This window comes from Pongo abelii, chromosome 1 (genome assembly GCF_028885655.2).
Source record: "Pongo abelii isolate AG06213 chromosome 1, NHGRI_mPonAbe1-v2.0_pri, whole genome shotgun sequence".
Lineage (NCBI taxonomy): Eukaryota > Metazoa > Chordata > Mammalia > Primates > Hominidae > Pongo > Pongo abelii.
The window spans coordinates 33,699,788-33,721,126 of record NC_071985.2 but is presented as its reverse complement, the minus strand read 5'-3'; the positions used below and the strand labels follow the sequence as shown (position 1 = coordinate 33,721,126).

General features: G+C 37.5%; 1 protein-coding gene across 1 annotated transcript in view; it reads right to left on the bottom strand.

Annotated features, from left to right (window-relative positions):
* Positions 1–21,339, bottom strand: part of USH2A (usherin) — an 827,758-nt gene that overhangs the window by 96,014 nt on the left and 710,405 nt on the right. Inside the window, exons 61-62 of the mRNA XM_024239307.3 lie at positions 20,723–20,885; positions 7,378–7,732 (exon numbers count right to left, since the gene is read on the bottom strand). Coding sequence (XP_024095075.2) covers positions 7,378–7,732; positions 20,723–20,885 — 518 coding nt within the window. The remainder of the gene's footprint in view (positions 1–7,377; positions 7,733–20,722; positions 20,886–21,339) is intronic.

Sequence of the window (21,339 nt, the reverse complement as noted above, 5' to 3'; positions counted from 1 at the left end):
TCTCACACCAGTTAGAATGGCAATCATTAAAAAGTCAGGAAACGACAGGTGCTGGAGAGGATGTGGAGAAATAGGAACACTTTTACACTGTTGGTGGGACTGTAAACTAGTTCAACCATTGTGAAAGTCAGTGTGGCGATTCCTCAGGGATCTTGAACTAGAAATACCATTTGACCCAGCCATCCCATTACTGGGTATATACCCAAAGGACTATAAATCATGCTGCTATAAAGACACATGCACACGTATGTTTATTGAGGCACTATTCACAATAGCAAAGACTTGGAACCAACCCAAATGTCCAACAATGATAGACTGGATTAAGAAAATGTGGCACATATACACCATGGAATACTATGCAGCCATAAAAAAGGATGAGTTCATGTCCTTTGTAGGGACATGGATGAAACTGGAAATCATCATTCTCAGTAAACTATCGCAAGGACAAAAAACCAAACACCACATGTTCTCACTCATAGGTGGGAATTGAACAATGAGAACACATGGACACAGGAAGGGAAACATCACACTCTGGGGACTGTTGTGGGGTGGGGGAAGGGGGGAGGGATAGCATTAGGAGATATACCTCATGTTAAATGACGAGTTAATGGGTGCAGCACACCAGCATGGCACATGTATATGTATGTAACTAACCTGCACGTTGTGCACATGTACCCTAAAACTTAAAGTATAATAAAAATAAATAAATAAAAAACACCTGAAATGAATCTTAATCACCAGTTGCGTTGATCCTTGTCACTGAAAAGTGACTGGAAAATCACGGGACCTGCCTTAGATGTTACTTGATGGGTGAACAAGGGAGTCCTAATGGAGCTTGCTGGGATAAAGTGGTTGGAGAAAAATATGGCTCTTTCAAAGATGTAATTATATAAATTTCAAAAGACTTACATGGTTTTCATCCCCAATAATGTTGAGCAAAAGGTAGATTCTTGATATATATTTATGACTTTCAGACAAATACGTATTTGTCTGAAAATGTTCAGACAAATACGTATTTGTCTGAAAATGTTCAGACAAATACATATTTGTCTGAAAGTCTAATTTGTCTGGCCCAAATTAGACAAAAGGGCTAAAGATTATGTAAGGCAAGTAAATGAGAAGTTAATATTAAAGCAAAAATATCATCACAACTAAAAAGTTCTGCCATGGTCAGTGGCTCAAGCCTGTAATTCCAACACTTTGGGACGCCGCAGCAGGAGGATCTCTTGAGGCCGGGAATTTGAGACCAGCTGGGGCAATTTAGTGAGACACAATCTCTACAAAAAATTTAAAAAATTAGCTGGGCATAGTGGCATGCACCTGTAGTCCCAGCTACTTGGGAGGCTGAGGAGGGAGGATCACTTGAGTGCAGGACATCAAGGCTGCAGTGAGCTATGATGGTGCCACTGCACTGCAGCCTGCGACAGAGCAAGACCCTGTCTCTTTAAAAAAAAAAAAAAAAAAGGGTTATGCCAACAAATATTCATTGTTTTGTGTGATATTTACTCACCCATGTTTTGTATCTTTTATATAAAAGAATGACACAGTTATTTCTTATTATAAAATGTGAAAATCTCGGTTTATAGAACTGACACAGGAAATATGATAATTATTTTTATTACTGAATTTTTCTTCACATTAGAAAGATAGTCACCAAAGGAGTCCTTTTAGAAAGCTACATCTCCCAGAGTATTTCTGTTGTCTAATAAATGTGTCTGGGGAGAAAAGGCTAAGAATCATCAAATTAAAAAGGGCTGAAACTAATTTAAGATCATATGTAAAGAGCAGTAATATTTTATGTTATCTAAGCCAAAATGAAAATGGGATTAAAAATAAATTTATCAATTTACACACATACTCTTCATAACATGGCAATTGTGAAATATCTATTTTATTGTTATTATTATTATTTTTGCCAAATATCTACTTAATGGTAAAGATACAGGAAACAAACCCTTGAGGAAATTTTGACTACCTCCTCCTTGACATTGGGAAAGGAAGCCTGGCAACTAGAATCTAGAAACTAGAATTAGTAATTCTGGATTTTATTCCCAGATTGGAAGCCAATTTTTAGTGACCCATATAATTTGCTTATTTCTCAGCACCTTATGCTTGATTCTACACAGAGTGAAGTACTATTTATCTTTTAGGATACTGGGCAAATGCATGATCTGGGCTTGACGTTTTATAACCCCATGGAACAAGCAAGGATATAGTTAGGGCACAGATAATAGGTAAACCACCTTTTTCTTTAAAATCCCAAATTCTCAGATTTATTTCTGCCAGCACAATGGCAGATGCCAGTGAGAAAAAGCAAACAAACCCAAATGGTGGTAGCAATATCGCCAACCTTGCCAGGAGTGTTCCCTGTAAATACCACCATGGAACTCCTGCATGCCAAGCAAGGCTAAATACAGTTTCTTTCCTGACACTGCACAATTCATCACAGAGCTAATTGGGAAGGGAGTTTAAGGCCTTCTAATTAAAGCTGTTTTCAATAATGGAAGGTATTGGTCTAAAGAGACCCCAAGAATCTTGATCTCCCTCTTTCTTCCTTAGAAAGACCTACATAGAGATGAGTAGGGAGGTGAAACTTTTCACGAGGTTGGGAGAGCAGCTAGTGATGCATTAAAACCCACACTCTTTCCATTTCTCTGCTCCTGCTGCCTCTGCTGCTGCTGCCGCTGCTGCTGTTCCTGCCAACACATACGCTTCTCACCCCCACGGAGGGCCCCCACTGCCAGTTCTCCATCCACTGCCACCACAAGCAGAATTCATGCCTCCATTGCACCTGTTTTATGTGGCTCTCTCAGCAACATCCACCTGTCTATAAACAACTCTGGGGGGACCTTGGGGCAAGCTAGTGATGGCACCAAAACATAGGCAATTTATTGATGGCCCCTTGGGCAGAGATGAGATCTTAATAAACAAGGGACTAATGCATTAGCAGTACCTCTTGCAAGTCTGTGGACTGAACTGCAATCCTACAGTTGTGGGGATGGACTCTATGCCTCATTAATGGAGAAGGCACTGTAGTTCCTTTGCCCTGAAGAATTTTAGCCAGAGTGGCCAATAAACAAAAACTTGAAAAATTTCCTATAGCAGGCACAGAAAGGAAAGAAGACAGAAAAGTTGTTTAGCTGGTGCAGAAATTAGATAAATAGTAAGTAGATCTAGGAAAGTACTTGGGATGCGATTTAAAATGGAGTCTTCTACAACCCCTGTAGAGATTTCTCAATATACAACAATATAGAGATTTCTCAAAGAACTAAAAGTAGAATTACTGTTCAATCCAGCAGTCTCACTACCGGGCATCTACCCAAAGGAAAATAAATCATTATATTAAAAAAGACACCTGCATTCATATGTTTATTACAGCACTATTCAGAAAAGCAAAGCTATTGAATCAACCTAAGTGTTCATCAATGGATGATAGCATAAACAGAATGTGATATCTATATCTATATCTATATATCTCCTGATTTCCATTTCCACTTTCCATATTTACTAAATAGGAATAATTTTACATACCATAGAATGTAATTATATATATGAATATATATAGAATGTGATACACACACACACACACAAACACACACTGTAGAATACTACTCAGCCATAAAAAAGAATGAAATTGTGTCTTTTGTAGCAACATGGATGGAACTAGAGGCCATTATCCTCATGAAATAACTCAGACACAGAAAGTCAAATACCGCACGTTCTCACTTATAAGTAGGACTACATAATATATACACGTGGACATACGGTGTGGAATAATAGACACTGGAGACTCGGAAGGGTGGGAGGGAGGGAGTGGGGTAAGGGATGAGAAATGACTTGATGGGTACAATGTACGTTATTTGTGCGACGGTTACACTAAAAGCCCAGATTTCACTGCTACACAATATATCCAAGTAACAAAACTTCACTTGGACCCATTAAGTTTATACAAAAATAAAAATGAAATGGGGTCTTCTAAACATGGGCAGCAGAAACGCAGCTGCAAGAAGCTTAAAAACCCAAAATGCCCAACAGTAATAGCCTGTGCCTGAGAATGAATCACTCATTTTTCCTCACAGTCTCTGCTCTGCTCAAGGGCCAAGTCTCATAGCAGACTTCAACAACATAGTTAAGTTTGGTATTCAATATTGACATATTGAATATAGTACCCAATGACTATTTGCCAAATCAGATTGAATTGTCAATAATTTTTTGGACCCTGAAGCCCCTTTGTGCTATTATGGAGAAGTCATGCTACTCTGAACAAAGGGAGATAGACTTAAATTATAGGAGGAAGGATTTGTCTGAGATAAAAGAAACACTCTTCTGTGACGGTGAGGAGTATAGAACACTGGATAAGTAATAGAACTTCCTTTACTTTTTTTTTGAGACGGAGTCTTGCTCTGTTGCCCAGGTTGGAGTGTGGTGGCACGATCTTGGCTCACTGCAACCTCGGCCTCCTGGGTTCAAGCAATTCTCCTGCCTCCAAGCAATTCTCCTGCCTCAGCCTCTCAAATAGTAAAAATACTAAAAATAGTGTTTTTAGTACAGACAAGGTTTCACCATGTTGACCAGGCTGGTCTTGAACTCCTGACCTTGTGATCTGCCCGCCTCAGCTTCCCAAAGTGCTGGGATCACAGGCATGAGCCACTGCGTCTGGCCTAGATATCTTTTAAACAAAAATATTGAACACAATCTCCTACACAGGGACTGTAGGAATAAGTGAAACACGAAAACACTAGTTCATTTTCCTGGTGACTTCCTTCAAAGCTGTCAGATCATAAAGAGTCATAGTGGCCCTGACGTCCTGAAAACGTGGTCCAGTGGCCAGAAGGTCTGAACACTTGCCCAGATTGCTTTGTGGAAGATGTCCTTGTTTGCTTGAAAAGATCAGGTGGGACCTTTCTTGGTGTATCTAATGAAGCCTTCTCTTGAAATTCTAAGAGCCAAAGATTTAGGTTTTGGGAGGCCACTTTGAATACACACATACACATTCAAAAATAGGACACAGAAGTATTGTTTTTAAAATTATTCTGGCTATTCTATTCGACATTGCAAGAAAAAAAGTCTTTGGAAAAATAGAAAAGCGCACCAGTACTGGACTGTCAAAATGAAAGCCACGTCAGGGAGGGCGCATGTGCAAAGAGCCCTGTGCCGCTTAAAGCTTGGGGCCATACACTTGCCTCTTTTTCAGAAGCTTTTTAGTGTGATAAAAATAGAGCCTAGAAGATTAAATAAAGAACAGAGTTCACGGATTCATCATATACTTTAAATCTTGTGTTTTAAAATGAAGCTGGTTATGAAGGGATGACTTATAGGGTATTCCACAAGGGAATTCCAATAGAACTGTTTCGGGAGACTAAATGATTATTAGGCTCATACCCCTGAAAGTTGTATTTTAACAGATCAGAGGTTTAATCATTGCAATCCTGGTGCCTTCAATAAAAGCATATTTAAATTAAGGTGCCTCATTCAGAAAGCTCTTAACAAGGGTGTTTCAGTATATTCATAAACGTTTTACTTTAATGGTGAAAGTTTAGAACATGAGTTTGAAGGATATGGAGTGAAGTAACCAACTTCCTCCTGGATCACATATCCACTAAAAAATATCTTTTACACTTAAGAACACTGCCTCTAGTGCTTACCATATAGGAACTAGAAGACGTAATATAAAAGACTTTAGTATATAATTTACTATCTAATAAAAATATAGTACGAATTCTGAAACAGATAAAAATGAAGATAAAACAATTATCCTTTCATTTACACATTGCTTATTTTTTAGTCATATGAGAAAATTAAACATGAGGACAGTGGGAAAACATTGTACTTTAAACATTAATTTAAAAGGGCTCTTCTGGAGTTTTATGAAAATATATTTGCTCACTGTAATTTAAATATTTTGATTAATGTTATCCTCCATAAGATAACCTTCATGTAAATTGGCCTTCCAGGATTTAAAGCATAGAAACATAGTTTTTTTTTTAAATGCTTTAGTTTGTCTGTTTATTTGTTTTTATTGAGGGTTTTCCATATTTAATAAGGTCTTGGCACATATTTGTATTTCAGTCCCAAGACCACAAAATTTAATCTTATCCATGAAGCATCTTCAGTTTGAGAGTTGATCTCCCAGAGCATTTCTTGCCTAACACTTGGTATATGATGTTACTCTCTCTTGTACTGTGTTTTAAAGCTAGCAGATAGTGGAGTTTGGGATCTAAGTCTCAGTGTAGTGGACATTATAGGCTGTACTCAACTGCTTCTCATTCTTTTCCCCTTATGTGCAATTCTCATCTCTGCAATATTGTAAAACAGAACACTCCCTGTGACAAGGACCATCCTGTTTCTGTGTCTTCCATAGACCATGAGGCTATGCTGGACATAAAGAAAGCACTCAGGAGATACTAGGTGTTCAGGTGAACTCAATTAAGTTGTTCTATGGGCCAGAGGAGGCCATCCCTGAAAAAAATCACCAGTAAGCCATAGTGCATGCAACTTTGTGTGTGTGTATGTATATTTAAATATATATAAATACATACATACACACATACATACACACATATATACACATACATATATACACACATACATATATACATATACATATATATACACATACATATATATATAGCTATATATATTACTAGCTTGTTGGGGAAGTAGAAAATTAAATATTCTGTCTAATTTCATCTGAACCTCATCTCTGTGAGGTATGGAGGAAAGCATTACATTATTCCCATTTAGTAGAGATGGAAAATGGAAATCAAGACTAAATTATTTCCATTTAGGCCAGGTGCAATGGCTCACGCCTGTAATCTCAGAACTTTGGGAGGCTGAGGCAGGCAGATCACTTGAGGTCAGGAGTTCGAGACTAGCCTGGCCAACATGGTGAAACCTCCTCTCTACTAAAAATACAAAAATTAGCTGGGCAGTGGTGGGCACCTGTAATCCCAGCTACTCAGGAGGCTGAGGCAGGAGAATTGCTTGAACCCAGGAGGCAGAGGCTGCGGTGAGCTGAGACCACGCCACGCCACTCCAGCCTGGGTGACAGAATGAGAGTCTGTCTCAAAAAAAAAAAAAAATTATTCCCATTTAGTAAATATGGAAAATGGAAATCAGGCAATTTTATGAATAAATAAAATTTACTTATTGGTTTTGAGGTAATCAAAATTAGTTGTGGTCTACAAACTGGTCTCTAATACTCCTCATACTCAGTTCAGTATCTTATCCCCATGACTACATTGCAACTTTTCACATGTGAAAGATTTTCATATATTTAAGCCCTAAGTGAAGAAAAATGAGAAGTTGGATAAGAAAATTAATTTCAACATATTCACCAGATAATCTGCATGTCTGTTATTTTTTTAAGGGTCTTACCATCACTGTGAAAGCATGCACGGTAGGGCTGTTAAATGTTGGCTCGTCGGGTCTCTCCTGGTAGACCACACGGTAATGGGAGATAATGCCATTGGGAGATTCTGGCTTTGTCCAATTCAACAGAACTGAATGAGCACCGGTGGCTTGAGCCCAAGGAGCTGGAAAATCTTGAGGTGGGGCTTCCAGAGTTCGTGTTAATGACCACAGACTCTCCACTGAACCCTTGGAGTTACAGGCTCTGACCCGATATTCGTAGAGCGTGAAAGGCCTCAGGGTGTCTCCTTCATCCGTAAATTCAAGGGCTCCTTCTGACCAGACAAATAAAAGAGACTCCTCTTCAATGCCAGCAGGGCGTCTGAAAAGAAACCAAACAGGCAACCAGTGACAGTGGCACACTTCAAAACAAAGTTTGTAAATGGAGTAAAAAAAAATTTTTTAGAATTTGTTATCAACTCAACTTTTCAGCTGTTTCTTCCTGGTGTCATAATAAAGAAAAACCAAATGGAGAAGTACTTCAGTGGCCTAACTCCATTCATTTTTAAAGTGTAGTTGACACACACACACACACACACACACACACACACACACATATTTGACTGATTATAAAAGAGTGCATATGCTTTGTAGAAAACATGGAAAATACAGAAGAAACATAAAAAGCACAAAAGGTGAAACCTCATCCATAATCACATTTTATTATCTTTCAGATGTTTTTGCTGAATAACAAGATATACACGCAATACAAGAAAACAAACATAGTTAAAATCTTTTAAAAATACAGAAGCATATATTAAGCATTATTAATGCATTTTTATATATTTTCTAGATTTGTTTATATGTGTCTGTGTGTGTGTGCATGTATGCATGCAGTTATATCGGGGTTTTAGGTTTTGCACAACTGGAACCACCGGATATGGAATTAGTAGAGGCTATTATTGGAAATCCTTACCTTTCTATTATAAATGGATTGCAGCTGGGGTCCCAATGTGTTTGTCTCCCTGTATCCAGGCCTTTTGAGAGTATGCTCCTAAACTCACTCTGAGCTTGGCTATATGACTTTTTTGGCTCATGGGACAGTAGCAAATATGATGACTGCAGAGATTCAAAAGTGTTTGCACATTAAGGATGATCCTTTTGCTGCTCTTAGGACCATAAAATTACTGTGTGAAAAAGCCCAGGTTTGCATACTGGAAGATGAAGAACTATGAAGGGAAGCCCACAGTTCCTATTTTCTCTCATGCAGCACATTGCTCTTTTGCATTTGTTCCCAGGATGTTTACAAAGTATTTTAAATTCACTTCTTAGATGCCACTTACTTTCTCTTCATTTGAATTTTCTCTTCTATAATTTAAACCGTAACCTCTCAAAGTATGGACAATCTTTTCTTATACATAAAGACCACTGTTTTTTCTACATTTATTGTTGTTATACATCAACAACTTTATTAAGCACTTTTATATGCCCGTCATTGTATTAGAAACAAGGGTACAAAGATGAACACATACCTTACCTAAAGGAATAGGTAGCTGAGTAGAGGAGACGGAGCTATGTGCAGACTAATGAAAATAACATGATAAGTAATATAATAGGAATTTTAGAGTGTTTTTGTTTTATTTATTTTATTTATTTATTTATTTTGAGACTGGGTCTCACTCTGTCACTCAGGCTGGAGTGCATTGATGCAATCATGGCTAACTGCAGCCTCAAACTCCTGGGCTCAAGAGATCCTCCTGCCTCAGTCTCCTGAGTAGCTAGGACTATAGATGTGTGCTACTAGGCCTGGCTAACTTTTTAAATTTTTTTGTAGAGATGAGGTCTCGCCATGTTGCCCAGGCTGGTCTTCCTCAAGCAAGCCTCTGGCCTTGGCCTTCCAAAGTGCTGGGATTACAGGCATAAGCCACCATGTCTGGCCTGCTTTAGAGATCTTTAAAGGACAAAAGTCAAATTCCTTTTAGATGTCTCCCCTAAAACCTGGTAAAATGCAGAGTATGACCCCAAAATTCTTTCAACTGTCTGAGAATGGGCTTGTTTAGGCTCATCTTTAGATTTTGTTGATAGAAAACTAGGGCCACATGTATACTCTTTTGGTACTAAATATATATAGCATTAAATATAGAAGTAAGAGAAATGGAATGGTCAGTTGTTGAGACGGCCCTATATATCTGATACTTCATTTGGAACAGTTCTTTTCTCATCCAGATGTAAAATCATGATGCAGGTTTGATGGAAAGTGAAGTTCCGGAGGAACTGTGGTTGGTATATCTCTATATTCCCAGCATCTGAGCCCAGTAAGTGTTCAATAATGTTTTTGAAGTGAAAGGCTAAAAGTTATATAGTCCCATGACTTCTCTGCATCTTTGCCTCTTCTCCATCAGCTCTTATTTCCTATCAAGGCAGTATTCTAGGTTGGGGGAGAATGTAACCAAGACATTGACCCTCCCCTTTCAGCTCTCTCTCTAGTTGAGAAGAGAGTGATGAATACATCAATATTTTCCAGGCTGTTAGGAGTATTTAATTAACACACTCTTCAGATGCTGAAAAATTCACATGCTGCCATATCAGATTAACCAGCTCCATCAAAATGTAAAGGGTTATTAAGACAAAGTAAATGACAGTACCTTTCACAAAAAGGCAGAATATGTAAAATCTTTGGCTTTGGGAATCAGATAATCCTCAAGTTGATAAATCACGATGACCTGAGTATGAGCAATGACAAGCTTCCTGCTGGAAGCTATAGAGGCTTCATAGACACCTCTCAGTGACCTGCAATTATGGTTCGGCAGCCCACCTCATTATTGCTTGCTACCATGCGTGGACCAGATTCTGCACTCAGTGAAGGTTTGAAGGGTTTGGCCTTTGTACTTGCTGCAGATATCAGGTACCAGGTGTGTCATTGGGAGAGATCCATTCTAATGAGAATCGCAGGGCTCATAGCCAAGGACTCCTCTCAGTGATTTTTAAAAAGGTGTTTGCTAGGAACACAATACAGCAAACAAACCTATGATGGTCTATGGGGAAGTAACATTTTTTATTTTGTTTAGCTTCAGCCTTTCCATGACAATTCAATTAATTTTTATTAAACTCTCACGAATTCCCAAATTGAGATGTAGTCATGGTTTCTTTAAAGCCGACATTCTTAAAAAATTTGCCTAAAAAGTGTGGGTTTTAAATACATGTACTATTTAAAAGATTGAGTATTATGTTGGCCTCAAGTTTATTCACCAAAAGAATTAAAAGGTGCAGTCTGGTTAAGTATTTCTTATTGCTATTGAATCCTTGAAAATTTAATATCGTGGAGAAGTAAATGTCCCATCTGCACTGCTAAAAAACAGAGTCTGTTTATGTCTGAATACATTTTGAGCAGAAGTGGTTGAGTAGGTCACAATTATTACTAATTATTTAAGATTTAGGCATCACCTGTTCATTTAACTGGAAGTGTTTCCTCCTGAGTAGCCTGTGTTTAGAGAAATCACATTTTCAGTTCTCTCTGAATAGCCAAATGGTTATTCTTTGCTCAAGCTCATTTGGGAGATACTTCAGGAATGTATTTTTCCAACTAGAGTTAACTTAATGTTGCCTGACACTAAGAGGAAAACAAAAATAAGTATAAAAACTAGGATCCATATATTTTTAAAGGCAGTCACACTTCTGCGGTCTCAATGTACAATGTTCTTAGGAGCTCCTTACTCCTTCTCTCCCCTCCAGCAATTGTCACTGCTTATTTTCAAAAGCAATTAAAACAAAATCCTACGACCCAATGCACCATAACGATTTTGAGGTTATGAAACTGCCACCCCCATTCCATGAAGAATATTACAAATATTCTGAGTTTAAATAGATAATCAGAAACATCTGTAGTCAGAGGAGATAGGTTGGAGGTCCTGGCTCTGCCACTTAGTTCTATGACCTTGGGTGAACTTTCTATTTCATTTTGTAAAGTGGAGTTAATAACCTCATAGTGTATAACAAACCTCTGAAAATTCTTATAAAAATTAAAACATAAAAAGCATTGGGTAAAATGTAATGCACGATCTGAATGAAGTTATCATGGAGATGATGTGCATCTGGCATTGAACAAGGAGGTCATCTCAACAGTTTACATAAGAATAAATGCAGACCCTGAACTAGATTGCTGAGAGGACAAATGGAAACACAGGTGATTTACAAAATGCATTGTGAAGGTTGAATTATCAAGTTTTTGGTGTGAGTAGAGACTCGGTTGTTGAGGGAAGAGACATCACAAACCTTTCAAAAATTTTAAGACAGTCCTTTTAAAAATTCTCTAGAGATTTACCATGTAAAATGGCCTATGCTTATCCTTAATCTGCTGATTCTCAAAAGGACTCACCTTTCTGAAATTTCTAGTCCCATTTTATATTCCAGTCATCATCAAATGCTGGACTATAGTTTCTTATATTCCATTATATTTCATGGTTCCATGGCTTTGGTATCTGCTAATTCTCTGGCAATACCCCTCCCCATCCTCTTTCTTATTCTCCTTTTTTCTTTCTTTCTTTTCTTTTTTTTTTTTGAGACAGAGTCTTGCTCTGTTGCCCAGACTGGAGTGCAGTGGCGCAATCCCAGCTCACTGCAAGCTCTGCCTCCCAGGTTCACGCCATTCTCCTGCCTCAGCCTCCCGAGTGGCTGGGACTACAGGTGCCTGCCACCATGCCCGGCTAATTTTTTGTATTTTTAATAGAGACAGGGTTTCACTGTGTTAGCCAGGATGGTCTCGATCTCCTGACCTTGTGATCTGCCCTCTTCAGCCTCCCAAAGTGCTGGGATTACAGGTGTGAGCCACCACACCTGGCCTCTCCTTTTTTCTATAGACTAACTACAATTCGTCTTTTAAAATTCTAGCCCCATATCACTCTTTCCAGAAAGTCTTTTCTTTGCTTTTCTCTCAAATAAGAGTTATCATATCCTTCTATGTGCTATCTCTTTTTTCTAATTTGTATTAGGCTCCTTTTGCATTGCTACAAAAATACTTGAGGTAAGCTAATTTATACAGAATAGGGATTTAACTGGCTCACAGTCCTGCAGGGCATACAGAAAGCATGATGCTGGAATCTGCTTATGAGAGACTCAGGAAGCTTACAATTATGATGGGAGGTGAAGAAAAAGCAAGTGCGTCACGTGCAGAGAGCAGGAGCAAGAGAGAGAGGTGGCGGGGGGGTGGGAGGTGGGTGGAGTCCTAGACATTTAAACAACCAGATCTCCCATCATGAACAAACTGAGCAAGAACACACTTATCACTAAGGGCATGGTGCTATACCATTCATAAGGGATCTGACCCCATTATGCAATCACCTCCCACTAGGCCCCATCTGCAACATTGGGGATCTGTGTTTAGCATGAGATTTAGAGAGGACAAACATACAAACTATATTATTCCACCACTGGCCTCCCAAATCTCATCTCTTTCTCACATTTCAAAATGAAATCATGTCCTCCCAATAGTTCCCCAAAGTTTTAACTGATTGCAGCATTAACTCAAAAGCCCCAAGTCTCAAGTACCAAGTCTAAAATCTCATCTGGAGACTCATCTCCTTTCACCTATAAGCCTGTAAAATCAAAACAAGTTATTTACTTCCAAGACACAATGTGGGTACAGGTATTGGGTAAACATTCTCATTGCAAAAGGGAGAAATTGGCTAAAAGAAAGGGCCTATAGGGCCCACACAAGTCTGAGACCTGGTAGGACAGACATTAAACCTTAAAGCTCCAAAATAATCTCCATTAACTCCATGTCCCACTCCAGGGCACACTGCTGCAAGCACTGACTCCTAAGGCTTTGGGTAGCTTCAACACTGTGGTTTTGCAGAGTGCAGACCCTGTGGCTGCTCTCATACATTGGAGTTGAATCCCTATGGCTTTTTTCAGGATAAAGCTGTCCATGGTTTCTGGGACCTAGAGAGAAGTAGCCCCCTTCTCATAGCTCCATCAGACAGCGCCCTGATGGAGACTCTGTATGATGGCTCCAACCACACTTGCCTTCTGCACTGCCCTAGTAGAGTTTCTCTGTAAGGGCTTCACCCCTGTGGCAGCCTTCTGCCTGGGCACCCAGGCTTTCTCATACATCCTCTGAAATCTAGGGGGAAGCTGCCAAGCCTCCTTCATGCTTGCATTCTGTGCACCTGCCAAGTTAACAGTACATGGTAGCTACCAAGGGTTTGGTGTACGCCCCCGAAGCACCTACTTGCGATGTATCTGAGGCCCTTTGAGCTGCAGCTGCAGCAAGAGTAGTCAGGATGTGGGGAACAGTTCGCAAGCCTGCACAGGGCAGCAGGGCTCTGGGCCTGGCCCCCAAAACCATTCTTTCCTCCTAGACCTCTGGGTCTGTGTTGAGAGGGGCTGCCTGTAAGATCTCTGAAATGCCTTCTAGGCCTTTTCCCTATTATCTTGGATATTAACACTTGGCTACCTTACAGTCATGCTAGTCTCTCTTGAAAGTGGTCACTCCACAGTCTGCTTGAATTCTTTCTCTACCACAGGGCCAGGCTGCAAATTTTCTGAACTTTTGCTCTCTGCTTCCCTTTTACATAAAAGTTCCAACTTTGAGTCATTCCTTTGCTCCCACATCTGATTGTAGGCTGTTAGAAACAGCCAGGCAAAGTCTTGAATGCTGCTTTTTTGCTTAGAAATTTCTTCCACCAGTACCCTAGGTTTTTACTCCTAAGTTCTCACTTTCACAAATCCCTGGGGCATGGATGTAATGGAGCCTAGTTCTTTGCTAGGGCATAACAAGGGTGGCCTTTACTCTAGTTCTCAGTTATTTGCATCTGAAACTTCATTAGCCTGTCTTATTCTTCACTGTCCATATTTCTATCAGCATTTTGGTGAGGAACCATTTAACCAGTCTTTAAGAAGTTCCAAATTTTCCCTCACCTTCCTGTCTTCTTCCGAGCCCTCCCAACTCTTTCAACCTCTGCCCGTTACCCAGCTCCAAAGTCACTTCCACATTTTCAGATATCTTTATAGCAACACCCTACTCCTGGTGCCAATTTTCTGTATTAGGCTGTTCTTGTGTTGCAATAAAGAAATACCTTGGGAGCAAGTGATTGCAGCATGCAATTTTTCCGACATTTGGAAAACCAGCTTAATTTCATGCTTCCTCCTCCATACAACTGCACCAGTGGCAGGTACCCCTCCTCAACTGTCTGAGTCCCAGCTTCACAGGCACCCTCCTCTATGCATTTACATTTTAATAATTGTAACAACTCCCCTTTGTTCCCTCAGTTCTAACGATGCTAGCTGTTTCCTGTAGTTGCCACCTCCATGATATCTTAGAGTTCTCTTTTTATGTTTTAGTTACCTAGTTAACAAATTTATAACTACTTACTAATTATTTATATTAAATTCCTTCTGTTAAAGTAAGTAGTGTGGTTCTTCTTTCTTGATCAGACTGATTATTACAGAAAGTGATGGTGATGTTCACACAAAGAAGGAAATAGGAAAATTGGAAAGACAGCGATGATAGATTTGCATCTGGGCTCACAAATTTATTATTTTGTCTTTACTAGACCATATGATATATTGATTATAAAAATTAATAAGAAAACACAGATGAACAAAAGCAGAAGTATTTAAACGAATCACTGATAGCCTAATATTTGGAGATAAGCACTGCTAGCACTATTTCGGTGTTTAACATTCCAGACATTTTTTATATACATATATATGTAAAAAATATACTATATATTTAAAGGAAAACAGAATCCTACCAGGCATATTGTTATGCAAGCTGCTACTTTTATAACCATGAACCTCTTTCATTGACTTTAAATGTACATCTACAACTGCCAGATAGATTTGTCTTTCTAAAACCTGGCTTTGGACAACATATCTAGGATAACTTTCTATTTTTATCACGCTTCACATTTAACAGTAATTCCACACATATTATTTAATTCTTACAGAATTCCAAGAGGCTAATTATCTTTTATATTAACTATCTTCACTTCTTGTAAAAATGGAAAATTAGGGAACACAGTGACTTGCCTAAGGTCATATAACTAGTAAGTGTTAGAGCCAGGCCCTGGAAGCCATATCTTCTGATTACAAATGCCACACTCTTTCCACTTTGTTACATTGCTTCTCTATTTACCCCCTAAACCTTCAGCAGCTCACATTGCCTCTGAATATAAAGCCTAAACTCCTTAGATCCAAAATCTATCATTAAGCTGATCTTCTAAATGTCCCCTACTAATAGCAATGACTCCAGATAAACCTGACCATTCCTTGAATCCTATGCTTATGTGTTGGAAATTTTGCTTATTCTATTGATTTTATTCACTTATCATGTCTTCACCATCAGGCTCTGCTTGTTAAAAATCCCTATTTACCACAAGTGAAACAGAATACAAAGTCCTAAAATGAACCCGATGCATATAGGAATTTTGTATGAATGACATTTCAAATCAGTGGATTATGAAATAATGTTGATAAACTAGTTAGCATTTTTTAAGACAATGAATTCTTATCTAATTTCGTATAACAATATTAATTCTATTTTTAGAAACAAGGAGTAGAGCCATAAAAGTGCTGGAAGAAATAATTAATGTGTTATTTTTAATATGATCATGAAAGGGAGATTTTCTTTAATGTGGAAAGAATATAGACAATAAGAAATAATCCAGTAGAAAAATAGTCTAAGAATTTATAATATATTATACATACCCCTCCCAAATAGAAGATAAATATTTTAAGTAAATGAAGAATTTTACTTATAATGATCGAAACTTGAATTAAAACAACAAAAATGTGCAAATGAAAATATTGAGCTGACAGATTTGGAAGACTGACCCTGTATTAAAAGATTTCAGAATTAGAAATTCTTACATATGATATTTGGAAGACAACTTAGGAATCCTCAACAATTTTAAATGCATATGGTCTAGTAAAGACAAATCCTCCACAATTTTAATTGACCCGGTACTTCTAGTACTAAGAATAATTCTCTATATACTTACTGTAAGAATATTTATTAGAGAATTGCTGTGGTAACAAAAACTTGAAAATCACCTATTTTGCCATCATCAGGGTACTGGCTAAATAATATATGATACACATCCATATAACAGAATATTGATGAGTCATTAAAAGAAATCAGGTGTGTATATGTGTGTATATATATACATATAAAATGCCCAAAGAAAATTGCAGAACAATGTGGGCAATATAATTCTTTTATGAAGAAGAAAATATAAATAGAAAACATTAATGTTAATATATTAAAATTAATAGTGTTACTTCTATTAGTGAAAATTACCTATGCCATGAGTAAATCACAAGAATGAATAATAACCTTAGTAATCTTCTGTACTGTTGAAACATTTTTTCCAACAAATGTATTTCTCTTACAATTTAAATAGTCATTAAATCTTTATTTTATAAGGCCTAGTCTCAATGACATCAACTTGATGAAGTGTTCCATGAATATTCTAGACAGAGAATTCTTCTCTAAATTTTCTGGTAAATATTTCTGTTTTTCCACTATATATTTTACTCTTTTCTTTGTTTATTTAGCCTGTCTTATATCTCCCACTGTAGCGAAGATCACTGGCGAAAGGGCTTAGGTCTCATAGATCTTTGTGTCTCTCTCAGTAGATACGTACATGTATGGATAGGTAGATGGATATCTGTCTGTCTGTCTTCTGACTGTATCTATCTATATAAATATTCATATCTATATCCATCTTTCCACCCAATACAAATTGAATTACATCAAAATTCCTTTGCCTTTGATTCAGTGCTCATCTTTTCTTAGTTAACTCAATCAGCTTAATTATCCATTTTATAAAATGTTTTCACTTACCTGCTTTGAAAACCCTTTCATATCATACAGTCTTCAAAACTATTTCAGATTTTATCCTTTAAAATCTTACTAAATACTCAGAAAGAAGTGCCATCATTTGTTTCTATTTCTACAGTGTTTACAGGGTGTTTGTATATAGTGTTGCCTCTCAGTGCACATTGATCAAATCTTTTTATTTATTTAAAGAAAAAGCTCGTGAGAATAATAAACCCCATGAAATTTGGTTTCTATTAAAATTAAAGCTCCTAAGTGGGAGGAGATTATTTTATTACATGTTTTGTAAAGTCTCAATTTAATGTGTTTGATGGATTTTGTAGATGTAAGTGATGAGATTTTTGCCATTTGCAAGGTTACAGATATAAAATAAAGAAGGAATACTGAAGAATCATTATTACACAAGCCAAACTCATTGAGAGGAGGAAGCAGACATCCAAGATAGTCTTGTCTATACTCGGTCAATAAACAGGTTGCACAACACTAACTTAAATGTTGGTCTCTATTCTTTAAAAAATTTTTTGTAGCAAATCTTTTTTTGTGACTTATATATAGTCAACAAAGTAGCTTAAACTAACAGATAAACTAAGCAGAGGGAATCATATTAATAGTTTGTTCTTACTCGGTTATTTTGTTTCGTTTTTGAAATTATAAACATCTATCTTTAATAGGGCAGACACTTTTTAATAGGATAATATTTAGGTTATTTTGTTTTGTTTTTGAAGTCATAAACATCTTCTGTCTTTATTGGGTCAGATATTTTTTAATAGGATAATATCTAGAGGAAATATTTAAACAATAAAGGACAGTTACAGAAAAGAAAATTATTCAGGGGCTTGGTGAGAAGAGAGTCACAAACATTTTCAAATGAGATTTACAAGTGGGCTTCCTGCAAGTTAATAAAAATATCTGCATAGGCCAAACCCCATCTCTGGTTTGAGCTAAATGTACTTCCTTTGGTGCTGATAGAAGAAAGAGAAGGCCAATGATGAAGCTGAAATTACATGCCATAACCTCCTCAGAAATACTGCAGGCTGGTGGCTATAACTATATAAAGGGCTCTATGTAGTCTCAGAATGAAAAAGAACTATGTGTCTCCATTCTATTTCTGTCCTTACAAGTTTCTGATTTTTTTTTTGCAGCTATCTAAGAAAAATTTGATATTGTTGTTGTCTAAGCACATTTAAACTTCAGTCGAAATAACTGCCAAGTGATTCATGCCTATGTAGGTGAATATAACGATTGTATCTGGAGCCCCAGTGCACCATTTTCATTTCACTTTAAATAAAAAACAAAATGTATCTATGTCAGTCAGTGCCCTTCTGCTGTACTCAGAGGTATCAAACAGGCTACAATTATGATTGTGAAGTGATTGTGTCACATTGGAGGAAGGTTTATTGCTTTTGAGTCTGCTAGGCAGTAACACATTCTGTTTCATATTACTCTTTATATCATTGTTTGGCTGTGACTAGAATAATCAGATGCCATCAAATGCTGTCAAATTCAATTTACAGTATTTTTCATTGAAGCGGGCTTTCTGCATTATATTTCCTGTTTTCCCTCTCTATAGCTGCCATGGAATAGGCACTGTAATCACGAGCTTTATTTACAAAACCAACAGAGTGAAGCCACGTCGTGGTCTATAACAGATACTTTATTTCCCTTTATTCTGAATAGGAATTTGATGTGCTTTTCTCATGCAATTAGCATTAAGTAGATGAAAGAAAACTATTTCAAGAGGATGGGCATTTTAGAGCCTGCACTAATGTGCTGCTTAGCGTAAAATGTAAATTCACATTAGCCATTTTTATGTGTTCATGTGTATTTGAATCAGAAATATTCTTCTTCAAATTAATGTTTGCTGAGAAGAAATTTGGCTTGTTCATTTTTGGTGATGTCATTTACATAACCAGAAATGCAATAATACTTTCTCCTTTCGTAATTTTTTTCTATAAGCCCTTAGCTCATCACTGAAGACTGATGTGAATCAAAGGATTTCAATATCTAAAGTTATAAGAGGAGCCTAAGTAAGTTTCACTAAGTTTCCAGGGCATAGGACCAAATAAGGGAAGGCCTGAGGCTGCTAGAAACACTAACAAAGGATGTTGAAGAGGTGCGGGGTATGAGGATCTGAGAAGAAGTGTGTTCTGCTTTGTACGCTAAAGGAAATACATTGCTTTCAGAATGGGATTGGGTTTTTCAATCTGCAAATCCTGTATGTCTACCAATGATTGTATTTTCTGTCTTAAGTAGCAAGCCATCAGTTGACAGGTTATTTGCCCCCTTGGCTCTTTGCATTGTACTTTCTACTCACCTCCCCCTCACTTTCTCTATTTTTTCCTCTTCTTCTCTCCCTCCCCACATCTCTCCCTCATGCTCTTCCTTTGCCTGCTCCTTCTCCTCCTCATTCATTATTTATTTAAAGAATACATTAATTTAAAGCAATGTTCATGTTGATCAGGTGAAGACTAGATCAGAGAGCAAAATATCCTTCAAACCAAAATGTTCATGGTCTATCTCTCTCTTCCACTATTTTCTCTCTCTCTCTCAATCTCTCTTTGTCTCTCTTTTTCCTCAATCTTTCTCTTCTTCTCTTCCCTATTGCCTCTTTTCTTTATTTTAGATAGGTACATTTAATAAATTCTGCACATGATAGAACAAGTTGCTATAACACCATCTAACCAGTGGAGTGGAGGCTCATTAAAACAGAAGGAAAACTGGAGAGGAGAGCCCCTTTTTCTGCTTATGAAAAGCACCATCTTTGGAGGAGGAGAAAAAACTTTTTAATCTCTACATAATAATTAATGAGAAATGTTAGAATTCTTGTCTTGTATCTGGTTTCCTCTCTGGAAAGACTATGTTTCCCTGGTCAGTGAGCTGCTTAAGCAGTGGTCCCCAAACTTTTTGGCACCAGGGACCGGTTTTGTGGAAGACAATTTTTCCACACAGTGGGGCAGTGCAGTTAGGGGGTATGGTTTCAAGATGAAATTATTCCACCTCAGATCATCAGGCATTAGGTTCTGATAAGGAAGGCACAACCTAGATCCCCCGCATGTGCAGTTCACAATAGGGTTTGGAAGCTAATGCCACCACTAATCTGACAGGAGGTGAAGTTCAGGTGGTAATGCTTGCTCACTGGCCACTCACCTGCTGTGTGGCCCGGTTCCTAACAGGCCATGGACTCTGTGGCCTGGGGGTTAGGAACCCCTGCTTTAGAGGGCTGTTCTGCCCCATCACTAAATATAAGTCTATGTGGGCTACAAGGTCTCAGTTTTCAAACAGATCTCAATCAAAAATGTTATATGGTAGTTATGGATTTTTTCCTTGGTTAATTTGTAAAAGTTTGAGCACCGGTCTTAGTCCTCACCAGTAGGTGCTACAAACAAACAAACAAATATACAAAACAAAACACAAAAAACAAAACATGAATTCCCATTCATTCTCCTATGGAAACATAAAATGAACTTGATTCTGCCATGTTGGAGCAGTACGCATTCTTAAATAACTAAAAATAATAGTAACAGCCAATCTTACCTGTAAATAAAGTAGTTGATGATGATTCCATTTGGTTTTTCAGGTGGCGTCCACTCAATCTCTATGCAAGCTGACCCCAGTGCCTTAAGAACAGGGGAATTAAGATCCATTGGGGCTGCTTCAGGTGTTTTGACAAACATGCTACTGCTAACTCCACAACCTCCTTGAAAAAAAAATTGAGGTCTTTATTATTTTTCAAGCAATGAAAAGAACTACATATTTATACAGAAGAGTAATGATATCATGAAAATTATTTTTACGTGTGCTTTTGCATATATACCTGTACAGGTGTTTTAGATAAATTTTTATGGAATTTGAACATTTAAATAGAAAACTATTTTTGGAAAACCCATTAATTAGTCACATATTTATATAGACATAAACAATAAGGCATATTGTCTGGAAATAAGGAATAATAAGGAAACTTGTCTGAACTCAAGTTTCTCTAGTTTATTACAGTCATTCTAACCAGAAAGTGATAATGCACTTGAATTTCACAAGTGTGTCTGTGACCTACATATCTTGTATGCTTTTAATAATATTTTATTTTGCCAATATTTTAAACTCATGAACACTATTCAAACACACAGGAATAAAACAATTTATTTGAAGGATAT